The 13,787-nt window shown below is 43.5% G+C and overlaps 1 protein-coding gene across 1 annotated transcript; it reads right to left on the reverse strand.

The window, feature by feature from the left end:
- Positions 1 to 217: 217 nt before the first annotated feature.
- Positions 218 to 10,651, reverse strand: LOC125485867 (protein TASOR). The gene is made up of 4 exons (XM_048610956.1): positions 10,602 to 10,651; positions 7,436 to 7,673; positions 2,258 to 2,404; positions 218 to 415 (listed from the first exon to the last, which is right to left on the reverse strand). The coding sequence occupies exons 1-4, from the start codon at positions 10,649 to 10,651 to the stop codon at positions 218 to 220; spliced, it is 633 nt and encodes a 210-aa protein (XP_048466913.1).
- Between the last annotated feature and the right edge of the window lie 3,136 nt (positions 10,652 to 13,787).

Raw genomic sequence — 13,787 nt, forward strand, 5'->3', positions numbered from 1 at the left:
TAGCTCTTGTTATCATTTCTGGCAAATCTACGCTGTGTCCCACAACAAAAAGAAAAGCATAGTGCCACTGGTGGTCAAACCAGTGCCAATTCCATCTCCTCATTCTATGAGTGACCATGTGGCAAAGGTGCCAAAAACCATTTACCAGCTGATCACAGACACTTGCACAGGGGTCAGTGGCAGAGGCCAGTGGTGGAGCAGAATTATGCCAGTGCAGCTAAGCCAAGGGGCTTTGGACCTGATGCATTCTCTTACCATGTAGTGAAGGGTTTGTTGTTGCGGAACCAAACCGCAAAGGTGCCATAGCAGTCTTCACCTTGTGACCTGTGAACCTCACTGTAACAAGGGCATAGGGTAGGCATTGCCTTGGATATTCCATCGTCTTACAGAATGCATCAAACTCATACAAGTACACCTAAAGACAGTGCATAAAATAACAGGAATGTTACTGAATCCAGTGTTTCAACAACAGAATTCCCTCATTGTGCCAGTGACTGAGAAGATTTCACATGTCACTATTACTTAAGGGAGTAGCTGTCAGTGCAACAATATTTGTGTTGTAAGATATTGGAATATGTCATTAAAGACTGGGAGCAGAATATGTACAGGTTGCTTAGGAAGTACAGACTGTGTTTGCAAGGTAGGCTGGCAAATAACATTGAAAGGCTGCAGCAAGGACACTTTACAGGGAAAGGCCCTCAGATCATTGTTTCCCAGAGCTACTCATTTGCCTTCTTAGCACTTATTCACCTAGTGTCTACTTGCATGCTCGCAGTATCCCTGACTTGCCTTGCCTTGCCTGTTAACCTTTGGCTCTGACTGTACTGCCATATTGATGTATTTTTTTGCGCAGACACAGGGGACCTGTTATGCTGGTTATTTGAGGTCTATATGGGGTTTGTCTTTTTGGATGGAACAGTGAGACGTCAATCTAACACCTACAGCATGTGCCAGCTTCCAGAGCGGCAACTGGACTGTGCATTTATTCAATAACATGACCATGTGGGGGCAAGTCCTCAGTTTGGTAGGTGGGATGGTCACTGGCTTTCAGGGACCATCAGCCATGGGTGCAGTCCAAGAACGGTCAAGGGGCTTGGCCATGGTCAGTCGTTTGCTCAGGCTGGGCATGGGCAGGGCATCTGTCCAACTACAGTCCTGGGGGCATGTCAGTGGTCAGTTCTGTCAGGGGAATTTCATATTGTCAGTAAGGGAGCTACAGGTATCTGGTCAGTCATGACTAGAGGCTGCTTGTCAAAGTAGGTCAGAGGTTCAGGCTTAATTGGGATCACTGTCAAAAGGGGTTATGGTTAGGGAGAGTCACGGGGGTGGGAAGCAGAGGTATGTGCAGCATGTATATCACTACATCATATATCATGAAATTATGAGAGTGAACTACACTGAATCCAATGATATGTTTCATGGTTGATTCAGGTCTGGGATGGGAAGGTGCTGCAAACACTTCCCTTTTTGATGCAATATGTTGGTCACTCAGTCGGCATGGTGTCTTCACCAAGTTGGTGCCCATGCTGTGACCAGGGTAGATGTGGAACAGACAATGGTACTACTGAAACTGTGGTTTCACTGCTTGGACTGGTCTGGTGGGTGCCCTCCAGTATAGCCCACAATAGAGTGTGCCTCATCATCCTGGTGTGTTGGAGCCTGATGGACTGGATGCCGAGGAACTAGGGAACAAGAGCAGCCTTCTGAGGACTCCAGGGAGGAGGAAGCTCTCCCTGTCCATGACATAGCTGAGTGGTGAGTTGTTCCCAGAACTCGTGTGTTAAGCTGGGGCTAGAATTGAATGTGAGGGATGCCATCTGGATAGAGTGCATAGTTAATGAGGCCAGTTTGGTAAGATATGGTGAGAAATCTTGCTAGGCTTTACGGTGAAGAGCCTGCCAAAAAAAACTCGGTGAAATTCACCCTTACCCAGGGTGGCTAAACAAAGAGAATCAGCATGGATTTGTGATTGGTCAGTCATCTCTGATTCACCTGGTTGAAGCTTTTGGTTGAGGCTATCACTGAGGCTGTGAACATACAAATGACAATGTCAACGCCTTATAAAAACCTCTACAGAAGTTTTGAAATGACAGCCTGTTAGATATACTTTTGGAACCATTTGATGTCACATCTGTAGTGGGACACTCGCTATTTTTGAATCTGGTGCCGTACTCTATATTTTAATGTGTTTGAGATGCGTGTGAGCTAAGTGAGTTACTCACTGCTGAGCTGATTGGGTTTAGAAGCCAGAACTCACCGCTGAGTTGATGATCTGCATCTCAATTGAGTCCTTGAGGTTGGGTGGAATTTGGGACATATGACAGTCAAACTTTGCTGTAGGGTCCACTTCAGCCTTCCCCTTTCTCATGCACGGTGGAATTGTCCTCACTTTTCCTAATAGTACCTTCAAAACCAGGAGGGCATTTTCAAAAGTTAGTTGGTGTAAAACAGCTCACCAATTTCTATTTTTGACATATACGCAACAGCAAAAATAATTCTCCCCTCAAGAGGTGTCAGCATGAGGGGGAGATTCCTGGTTCTTAACACCCACATGAACAGTCGTCCTAATCGCATGTGCCATGTCCGGCTGGCACACACAGCATCTGATTCCAATACGGGGTGTGATACAGGAGCCACTCAGCATCAGGGGGAGATGAGTCTCTCTCATTTACAATCTCACGACCTCTCTCTCTCATGCACAATCTCATTATCTCTCTCATGCATGATCTAGATTTCACTGCTTTGTCCAAAGGGATCATGGGATATGGGAGGAGGGTGGGACGAGGGAATTGAGGTCAATGATCAGCCTTGATCATACTGAATGGCAGAGCAGGCTCATGGGGTTGAACGACCTACACCTGCTCCTATCTTCTATGTTTCTATGCAATGTCGCCAGTTTAACTGATAAGACCGCACAGGGTTGGAGAGAAAGATGTGGGGGCGACCAAATAGGCTGGAAACAGATATAGATGGGTTGACTGAGTGGGCAAGCTTTGGCAGACGGAATATGGTATGGAAAAATGTCCATTTGTGGCAGAGATTTACAAACTAACTCAGTGACACATTAAAATCCCCATTCCCTGACCAGTCCACACTTCCAGACCCAGTGAGGTTTTGTCCCTGAGGGAGGGCAGTTTTCTGACTGGATATTATAACATTGCAATAGTAAGGTGCTGAGTGTAACAGAGTTTGCGAAATCCCATATCTTCTCCTTTACTGTCTGTATGTGTGAATTATATTTAAAAGGTTGGCAGATGGAATATAATGTGGTGAAATGTGATTCACATTTGTAAGAAGAGAAATAAAGCCAGAATTTTTGGGTTTAAAAGGGTGAGAAATTATTCAATATTATTGTCTGGGGGGTTAAGCTGATCTTATATACAAATACTGGAAAATTAACATGATGGTAAAGCCAACAAGTAGGAGGACAAATTGGTTCGTATGTGAAATGAACCACCAGAGGAAGTGGTCGATGCAGGTACAGTTACAACATTTAAAAGATATTTGGACAGGTACATGAATAGGAAAGGTTTAGAGGGAAATAGGCCAAGTGCCGGCAAATAGGATTGGTTTACTTTGGGAAACACAGTCGGTATGGACTGAAGGTCTGTTTCTGTGCTGTCTGACACTATGCCTCTAGACTCTATAACATTAACTACCGCAGAAGCTTCACAAGCAAACACAGAGAATACTGGAGAAATTCAGCAGGTCTGGCAGCATCTGTGGAGAGAGGAGTAAACAGAGTTCACGTTTCAAGTCTGGCATGACTTTTCTTCAGAATGCTTCAGAACAATGGCAGGTTCTACCTCACAGAAGCTTTGCAACCTTGGCTGGATGAGAAATGGGCTTTCATAAAATAAAATAAAACAGTATGTTTTGATTTTCCATCATATAGATGCCACTTTCACACAGAGAATAGCGGACTTTGCTCTGGATTGCAATTCTACATTTTATTATGCCTTTACTCCTGAAGCTAGCTGTGTCTGGAATTTTGGTCGTAAATTCTCCAGAGTCATGAGAAGATCCATATTGGCATTTCACTGCAGCACAGAGGGTGTAGTGCATTGTCAGAGATGCTGACTTTCAGGGGATATGTTCCACAATGGACTTGATTGGCCTCACAGATGGACAAAAATAAAAATTCCCATGATTCAATCTGGAGAAGAACAGGGAAGCTTAACTGGCATCCTATCCAATATTCAATTCTTAATTGAAACAGATTATCACATTGTGAAGCATCTTGTTGCTCTGAAACATTTCAGATTGATGCAAGTTCTTTCTATTCTTTACAGTCCAACCCAAAAACAATCAAGGGGTGATAGAAAAATCTGGGTGCTGCAGCTTAGTGGTTGTGGCACTGCATTAACAATCCTGAGGTTGTGTGTTGTAGAAACACAGAACTCGGGAGCTGGAACAGGCCATTTGGTTCCTTCACATCTGCTCCACCACTTAATAATATCATGGCTGATCTGATTGTGGTCTCCACTTTCTGATCTGGCCCGTATAACCCTTGACTCTGTTGTCTGTCAAAAATTCATTCGATTCAGCCATGAAGAAGTTCAATAGTCCAGCCTCCGCTGCTTTCTGGGGAAGGCAATTCCACTGACTAATGGCTGTCTGAGAGGAAAAACATCCTCATTGCTATCATCTTTTTAAGATGTGTTTGTAGCATGTTCATAATCTCACGATGGCAAATTCTGACATTGTAATTTTATCTGCTCACCTAGGACCAGGAATAAGTAATTCAACCCCTCAAAGCTTTTCCTCCATTCATAGAATCCTTACAGGGTGGAAGCAGGCCCTTAGGCCCAACAAGTCCACATCGACCCTCAGAGCATCCCAGCCAGACCCATCCCCCTCTATAACCCACCTAATCTACACATCCCTGGACACTATAGGCAATTTATCATGGCCAATCCACCCAGCCTGCACATCTTTGGACCGTGGGAGGAAACCGGAGCACAGCCACGCAGACACGGGGAGAATGTGCAAACTCCACACAGACAGTCACCTGAGGGCGGGATCGAACCCGGGCCCCTGGCGCTGTGAGGCAGCAGTACTAACCACTGAGCCACCGTGCCACCCTTCAATGAGATTACAGCTGATTTGTATCTCAATTCCGTGCACTAGGTTTGGACTAATATGGAAGCACAACTGGTCGGTTTTGGGATAGCAGCCAACTTAAGTTTTGATCTGTAGACCTGTGCAGACACCACTAGACAGCCATCTTGAAGTAGTCCCTGTTTCTCAACAGAGATACACAGGAAGGATATCGGGTTTACTGGATTGAATCAGGCTACCAAAAGCCACAAACAAGCTTGGGGCAACTGCTGCCAAGGCACAGTTGGGAAAGGCTGCCATCTTTCGGCCAAAGTACATTGGGGGTCCGTTCAGTTATTGAACCCTCCTGCCTCAAATAGTATCTTGCATAACGTAAGAAATGCCTTTGGGTTTGTTGGAACTGTCGGGAAAGTCAAACTCCAATGTTTACTTGTTCTCCATATGCTAATACTGTACAAAATCAAACTGCTCTAGTAAAGATTTTTATGAATAAATGTATTTTTGGCATTAAAAAAGCACAATAAAGCAGCTTTCATACACTCCCAAAACCTATTCTGTTTAGTTTCCTCATAGGAGCAACATCAAACTATTCAACTACAGGAACAATCATAGCTACAGAATTCTGTCAAGTTTTCAACACCTTCACTTCAGAAAGAGAATCTTCAAAGGAAATAAGAGACCCACAACAATCTTAAAGGGTTATTTCACTGTTATCTTTATGAGTATCTTTTATCAGTAGCTGCTTTTAAATCTTTGTACATGTATGTTTAGCTAATGGCCATATCGCTTTTACTTAAATAATGAAAAGCAGTTTTGCAACAAACAAACCATTATCCTATTGGAGCATGAAGCTGCTGGTCATTTTGTAACGAAACACTTGAAAACTATAGGGTTCTGTTTAGTTACTGGACCCTCCTGATACATGTAAATATAATCTTGTACAAGTAACAAAAAAAGCCTTTAGTCTGTTTGCTGGATAGAGTCAAATTCCAACAGTTGCCTGTTTCTTCATATGTACTGTACAGAACTGAATGGCTTTTGTGACTATATATGTACATAAATTTTTTTTTATTAATGAAGTATATTTCTGAAATTAAAAATTACCTGAAAACCAAAAGAGAAAACAATCTTACACAAATTTGTTGGCTCACACAGTGCTTTGAGAATATGCTCAGCATATGGTTGTGGCATTATGTTCAATTTCTCCAGCTATAAAGGCAGACATTCTCACTCTATCAGCATTCTATTGTTTTCTGAGATAGTAGGAACTGCCGATGCTGGAGAATCTGAGATAACAAGGTGTAGAGCTGGATGAACACAGCAGGCCAGGTAGCATCAGAGGAGCAGGAAAGCTGATGTTTCGGGTCTGGACCCTTCTTCAGAGATCCCCAGACCAGAAACATCAGCTTTCCTGCTCCTCTGATGCTGCTTGGCCTATTGTTTTCTCTCTCCTCATGTGTTGACTTAACCCTTGCAGGTATCTGTGATATCTAACTTGACCACTCCACATGAAGGCAAGTTCCATATTCCCACCACTCCTGAGTAAAGGACAGAAATCACAGGACACCAGGGTACAGTCCAACGGGTTTATTTGAAAACACAAGCTTTTGGAGCCTCGCTCCTTCTTCAGGTGTTAACGAGAGAGGTGGCATCAGACACAGAATTTGTAAGTAAAAGATCAAAGGGACACACCCAGTCTACCTCCTCAGTAAAGGCATTTCTCCTGCATTGTTTGGTGGATTTATTGCTATAATGTATTTACAAGCGCCCACAAAAGGGACACGTTATTATTGTCGCTAATCAGACTAAGTAGATACATTCACACCAAAAACAAAGTTGCTGGAACAGGTTCTGAGGAAGGGTCACCGGACCGGAAACGTTAACTCTGTTTTTGTCTTCACAGATGCTGCCAGACAGGCTGAGCTTTTCTAGCAACTTCTGTTTTTGTTCCTGATTTACAGCATCTGCAGCTCTTTCGGTTTTTGTTTAAGTAGATGGCTTGCTTGAGCAGAGCCCCAGTAAGCACCAGTTGATGTGAACACTCCTCGAACCTGCACAGCTCCCTAAAAGAGAAGCAAGTTGAAAGAAGTTGCCTTTGTACTGAGTTTAAAAGTCAGCTGTTCTAATGAGGTGAGCAGTACAGGAGGCTGTCGACAACAATCACTATAATGTGCTGAAAAGGTGCAAAGCTCAACTGGAGAGCTGTGCTGATGGATGGTCGCAGAGAGTAAGTGACAGCAGAAATACGGAAGGTTGTGTTTTAGAAAAAGAGCAATTTCTTAGTTTCTAAATAAAGTCAGAAAATATGAATCCTAATATCACAGTGGAATAGAATCATACACTACTAAGAATCTGCTTAAAATCCATCTCTCACCTTGAAAAACACAATTGTTTCTGTGAGCAGATTGTTTTGCTGATGGTACTTCAGAAGGACATCAATATGCCGATGAAGATAAACACCGCAAGCTGGATTTCCCAGTGCTCTCATGGCAGAACAGTTAATGTTCAGTCCTTCCTGATATAGTTTCAAAGCTGCACTGTGGGACGTCACCAAAAACAATGTGTTTTCTTCAAGCTCTTTCCCACGTCTACCAGTTTCACGCATCTTAGCCCTGGGTGTTAAAAAAAGATTACGTTTCAAAAGCTGTTTGAAATACAATGCAATCACCACAGGATTAAGAGTCGAAGTCAAATGGATTTAAAACCCCATCCTCTTCTCCTGCCATCCTCTGAAAAATTGCTGAGGTCCATTTCAAAAAATGGCTGCCCTTTAACTAATAGCTTAATTTCACATGTACAGCAAGTCGGTGAGTGTTTGCAGAATGTTTAACTGTGTCAGCATCACATAGGGGCATAGGAAATAGGTGCATAAGCAGGCCATTCGGCCTGTCAATCCATCTCTGCTATGCTACTAGATCATGGCCAATCTTCTTTCACAAGGCCATTTCCCCTTACAGGGTGCTTGTCTTCATTAGTTGGGGCACAGAATACAGGAACTTTATAAAACATTGATGGAATACTGTGTGCAGTTCTGGTTGCTACAGTATGAAAAAGACAAGATTACACAGCTGAGGGTGCAGAGAAGATTCACCTGGATATAGCCTGGGATGAAAAAACTCAGTTATGAGGAGAGACTGGATAGACTGGGTTTGTTACCCATATGGTAGAGGCGGCTTGGAGGTGGGGGAGAGGGGTGGTGGTACTCTGAAAGAGGTATACAAAATTAGGAGAGGCACAGAAAGGATAGATTGTGAGAATCTTTTCCTCATGGCAGTCTTGCCTACGACCAGAGGGCACAATTTTAAGGTGAGGCGTAAGTGGTTTAGAGGAGATCTGAGAAAAAAACTTTCACCCAGAGGGTGGTAGAAACATGAAGCACACTGCCTGAGAGGGTGGTGGAGATAGATACTCTTGCAACATTTAAGAAGCATCCGGATGAGCACTCAAAATGCCTGAGCATTGTAGGCTACTGGCCAAGAGTGGTGTAGCTTGGTGTTTGTTAATCGGCATAGAAATAGTGGGCCGAAGGGCCTGTTTCTATGCTGTGTGACTGTATAACTCTCTGATCTAAGGTTCACTTGGCTGATTCCTGGGATGAAAGCCTTTTTTCTTATGTGGAAAGGTTGGACCTATACTCAATGGAAGTTTGAAGAATAGTGATTTTATTGAAACAAATAAGATTCTGAGGAGTTTTGATAGAATAGAAGCTGGGAAGATGATTCCTCTCATGAGGGTGCCTGGAATGAGCGGGCACAATCTTAAAATAATGGGGGCACCTACTTAAAATGTAGATGAGGGGGAATTTCTTCACTCAGAGAGCCGTTAGTGTTTGGAATTCTCTTCCTCCGAGAACAGTGGATGCAGGGTCATTGGATGAATTAGACAGGAAAGTAGGGTGATTTTCAAAAGTTAAAACTAAAAACCCATTGCAAAGTCAAAGGGAGCGTGGAGCTCTGTGGTGATTGACACATTGGACAATCAATGGCAGGAGTCAGAGGGTGGGGCAGTTGAAGGTCGGAGGTCATGTGATGTCATCTCTCAGTATGTCTCCAAGCAGAGTTGGGATCATTATTTCTTGGCTCCTGATTTGTTAAGTGCCCAATCAATTTAATTTTAACCCAATACCTTGCCCCCTGGAACCACTTTCAGGCCTTCAAGAAACTATTTGAATCCTGCTTTCACGTGCTACAGTTTTATAAACTGCATGCTCCACCACTTTTGTATAAACAACAAGATGCATTAAGGCTACAGTAAATATGAATTAGTAACTCAGAAGAAGACTTGTCTCCACCTGGTCAATGCCTTGAACCAGATGTGCAATCCCAATGCTGACCCTCACTCTCCCAGGCAATAAGTCCAAACCATCACCCATCACACCACAGCCAACTTGTACACACAGCTCATTTCCAACAGGCCTTCCCTATTGGTGAGAATGATCTTAATCAAATTGCAAAGGCAATTATTACCAGTACCGCCTTCCATCTGTGACTTCACTCCTGATTGGCTGTAGCCTTCTGTCACTTAATAACGTGCAGTCGGATTGGCTGCTGCCCTGCCGTCAAGTGGAGGTGGACTCCATTACAAAACATCAAAAGGGTTGGCCTTGATTCCCAGAGTATGGTAGAGTTAAAGTGGCGGGGCCCTCATGGAATTGAAAGCTTGGATGCTCCAGCCTTCTGGAGAAAGGTGGTAGGACACTAGGTCACTAAGGGCATAATCTGGGGTGGAACTGGACGAACTGAAAGACTAGTGGCCTTATTGACATGGGAGTCAAAGGTTATGGGGGGGCAGGCAGAAAAGAAGAGTTCAAGCTACAGGTCAACTCTGATTTGAGTGAGTGATGGAGAAGGCTCAAGGGCCAAATAGCATCCTCCTGTTCCTATTTCTTAATGCCTTATGAGACCCTCCCAACCTTATCAAAAGGGTGTCAATGGACGAAGGCCAGAAATAGAATCCCCTTTCCTAACCCAGGACTTTCTCCTGGCAATCTTCCCTGCTTCTGACTCCATCCAGAGTCCCAGAGCCTGAGGTCGATATAATAATTTGGCAGATGTCCACCAGCTGTGGAACACCAAAGGAGTATAAGCCAGTGAGACAGAGACACTGGGACATCACATGTTCCACTGCTAAGATGGACCGTCTGGGGCCTGGGGACTGGCCAAATGAAATTGGCCATCAAACATTTAGACTCTCACCCAGGATACATTACATTTTCATTTTTCTAAATCCCAGGAAAACCTTCCTAGCCCTTCTCATGCTTGTGGCCAGTGGATATGGATCAGGCTGGGCTTAAACACATCTTACTGGGTACTGGCAGTCTGACGAAAGATACAAACAGATGCAAAACAGATGAGCAGAAGCAGCATCCATCCATATACCTCACCCTTGCCCCATCCTCAACTGCGAGTGTACTTTTAGAGGGAAATCCATTGTAACCTCAGATTTGACCCCAATCTGTACACATAGCTCTCCAGAAGCATGCAATAGTTTTGCCCAGAACATGAACGAGTTTTGAACCGTGATTACCGCTCCATACTTACCTCTTCTCTGCAAATCGCCGCTCGAGTTTCACATTATGTATGAGCTTCATGTCCCCAAGCCTCCACAGGGAGTTCAAACTGTAACTGCTGTCAAGTTTGGACCCATCTAAAGTTGACTGTAAGAAGCTGTACTCGCGCCAATCCGTATGACAAATTTCTAAGTAAGCTTGGGAAGCAAGAAGTAATTGGTGTTAATCCAAATGGGACAAACAGAGTCGATGCAGCAGCAGCGAGGGGAGTGACCTTTTCACTCGGTGATTGGGGTCCCATCCACCATCACAACCATTCACTCGATCCGCCAGAAGTTTGCCTGAGCTTCAGTGTGTACAATCTACAAGATGCCACATCACAAACTGCTGAGGCTTCCTGCACTTCCTTAATCTCTTACCTCCACCAGCTAGAAGGACCGAAAGAACGGTGGCTCAGTGGTTAGCACCTCTGCCTTCCAGCGCCAGGGACCTGGGTTCGATTCCACCCTCAGGTGACTGTCTGTGTAGAATTTGTGCATTCTCCCCGTGTCTGTGTAGGTTTCCTCCCACAGTCCAAACCTGTGCAGGTTAGTTGGATTGGCCATGCTAAATTGTGTCGGCTTGGTAGGTTATTTTTGATAAATGCAGGTGTTACTGCAATTGGGCGTGTGCACTGGGTCTGGGTGGGATGCTCTTCAGAGGGTCAGTGTAGGTTCAATGGGCCGAACAGCCTCAAGGATACTATGATTCTAAGCTGTGCAGCAAATGCATGGGAACACCACCACCTTTAATTTACACACCATCCCAATGGGGGTGAAGAACTTTTTTTTTTCTAATTCCCTGTTATTTCCCAATGTGAATGTTGGATTTCTTGACTTGGAAAGGGCCAAAATCTATTTTTCTAGTCAATTTGTAAAACAGAATTCGGGGTTGTTTGTGGGATGGCATCATGGATAGAGGTCAAAGAAGCTGCTGGTTCTCTAACGTTCTACAAGAAATGAGTCTTTAGCCCTACCCAGGCTGCACCTCACTCATGGTATGTGCACAAGTCTTGACCTTCCAAGGCGGCCCTACGATCCATTCAGTTATCACACCAGCCAGGGATGGTGACTAAACAGAGCATTCTGAGAGCAAACAAAAACAGTTAAAGTTTCACTTTTTGGCACAAATATCCTTTTCACCACTTACCTTTGTCGGCACTCTTTTTCCTGGGGATTGTGAACTTTTTCAAACTATTTAAATTTGGGTTGACATTCTTGCTGTTTGGTTCCATTCCTCATCGTTTTTATGATGCACTAAATAAAAGAAGAGTTCAATAGAGGAAATGATGTTGGAAACAATTGTCATGGACGCTGAATGAAGCACATGAGCAAACGTAAAGTGGAGAACCATGGGTCTGTAATGCTTGATGAAAGTTTTGTGAAGTTATCGCAATAACTCCTCCCATTGACCTGTCCCTCAATTTACTGTCCCCGAGCTATAATTCTTATGAAGACTTCTGACATTGTTTGTTTTACGTAAAACAGGAATAATGTTGTTGCCAGTGAAAAGTACTTTAAAAAATCCTAGTAATGGGAATGATACAAACTCTTAAAACCACTAACTAACTACCTGGACTATTACCATAAAATCCCCCTTTTGCTCCAAGCTGGCACCTAAACTGACAGACAAAAGGTTAGTAGATGGATATTAGGTTAAAGATAGAAAGAGAGAAAGATGGTAAGCCACATGGTTGGACTCAGAGTATTTGAATCTCAGACGAGCAGTTCCAACCTCTGGATGTGCTAAATCCCTTGGAGGATCTCTATGACAGTTTGGTGAGGGAAGAGCTGAAGGCTTTGATAGAGTTACTGAGTTGGGTTCCTTCTTCTGGGCAGTACCCTGTGGTACCCCACCAATCAGACACTCACGATATGGCTCCTCATTGAAAACAGTCTTCCAGTTTGATCTTTACTGCTCCAATCACAGTTATCTGTTCTCTGCTTCAAACAGTGTCCCTGTGATTCCCTACCAAGGGGGCACTCACCATGCTGCTCCTCTCTGGGAGCAATCCTTTCTCAGACCTCACTGCTCAAGCTCAAACAGGGCTGTGGGGTTCGGATTTACAGCTCCAGCCCTTGTCTTTTTTTCCCCTCCTGTTATTCCTGGTAGTTCTGTATCTGTCGTGAGGTCAGCCAGTTAAACTCCCTCTTAGTTTTGGTTGGCTTTCTGCAGTGTGGATCTGAGGAGAGGGTTGGTAACAGATCAGTAGACAGTCTGATCCATGCTGATTCCTTAAGTGTGGAGCTGGAAAAGCAGAGCAGGTCAGGCAGCATCCGAGGAGCAGGAAAGTCAATGTTTCAATCTGAAACAGTGACTTCCCTGCTCCTCAGATGCTGCCTGACCTGATCTGCTTTTCCAGCTCCAGGTTTATTGACTCCAGCTTCCAGCATCTGCAGTCCTTAGTGTCTCCATGCTGATTGCCCTAGGTTAATTCCCCACCGAGGGGGAATCGCTGACTGTATCATGAACCTCATACAGAATCCCAGTTTTTTCCTATAATTTAGTTTTAAAATTAATCTGAGAAGTTAGTTATTGAAGGAAAATTTAGAAAGAACAAAGAGGGTTATAACACAATCAATGCAAATTTCTAACTGTTTCCTAGCAGAATTTGTCTACATTACAGCAGCAATGGCAAGGCGTCAATATTATGTTGGTATTATTAGTGGACTAGTAATTGAGAATTACTAGAATGTTCCTTAGATCTGATATTCAACTGATTAATAGATAGTTGTTTGGTTGTACAGGACCTGAGTTCTACAGAAAAAGAAATTGCTAAATAATTCCAATTGTGCTCAGAATTACTTTGATAACAAATTTAAAGTTGTCAGTTAGATTTGCAGTATCAAGCATTTGTGCACACTGGAAGTGTCATGATCCCAGAGTGAAATCTGTCTTGATAGATCATAAACCTAATTTTTGCAGATGGTTCCTGGTCATTGAAACATTTTCACACAAGGCTGCAAATGATCTTCAAACAAATGTTTATTACTCAAAAGAATAAAAACTAAACCATGCTATATAGTTTTGAAAGAAGTTAAACAGCAAAATAAAGTTTCAAATTATTTTCCAAAAATACACTTTACATATATTCAATCCCAGAAAAATATCACTCCTCTCTCAACTCTTTAATTTCTTACTCAATTGACTTTTTCTAAATGTCCCCCTTGGACTGCTG

This window comes from Rhincodon typus, chromosome 1, assembly GCF_021869965.1.
Source record: "Rhincodon typus isolate 14 chromosome 1, sRhiTyp1.1, whole genome shotgun sequence".
In the NCBI taxonomy this organism is placed as follows: Eukaryota; Metazoa; Chordata; class Chondrichthyes; order Orectolobiformes; family Rhincodontidae; genus Rhincodon; species Rhincodon typus.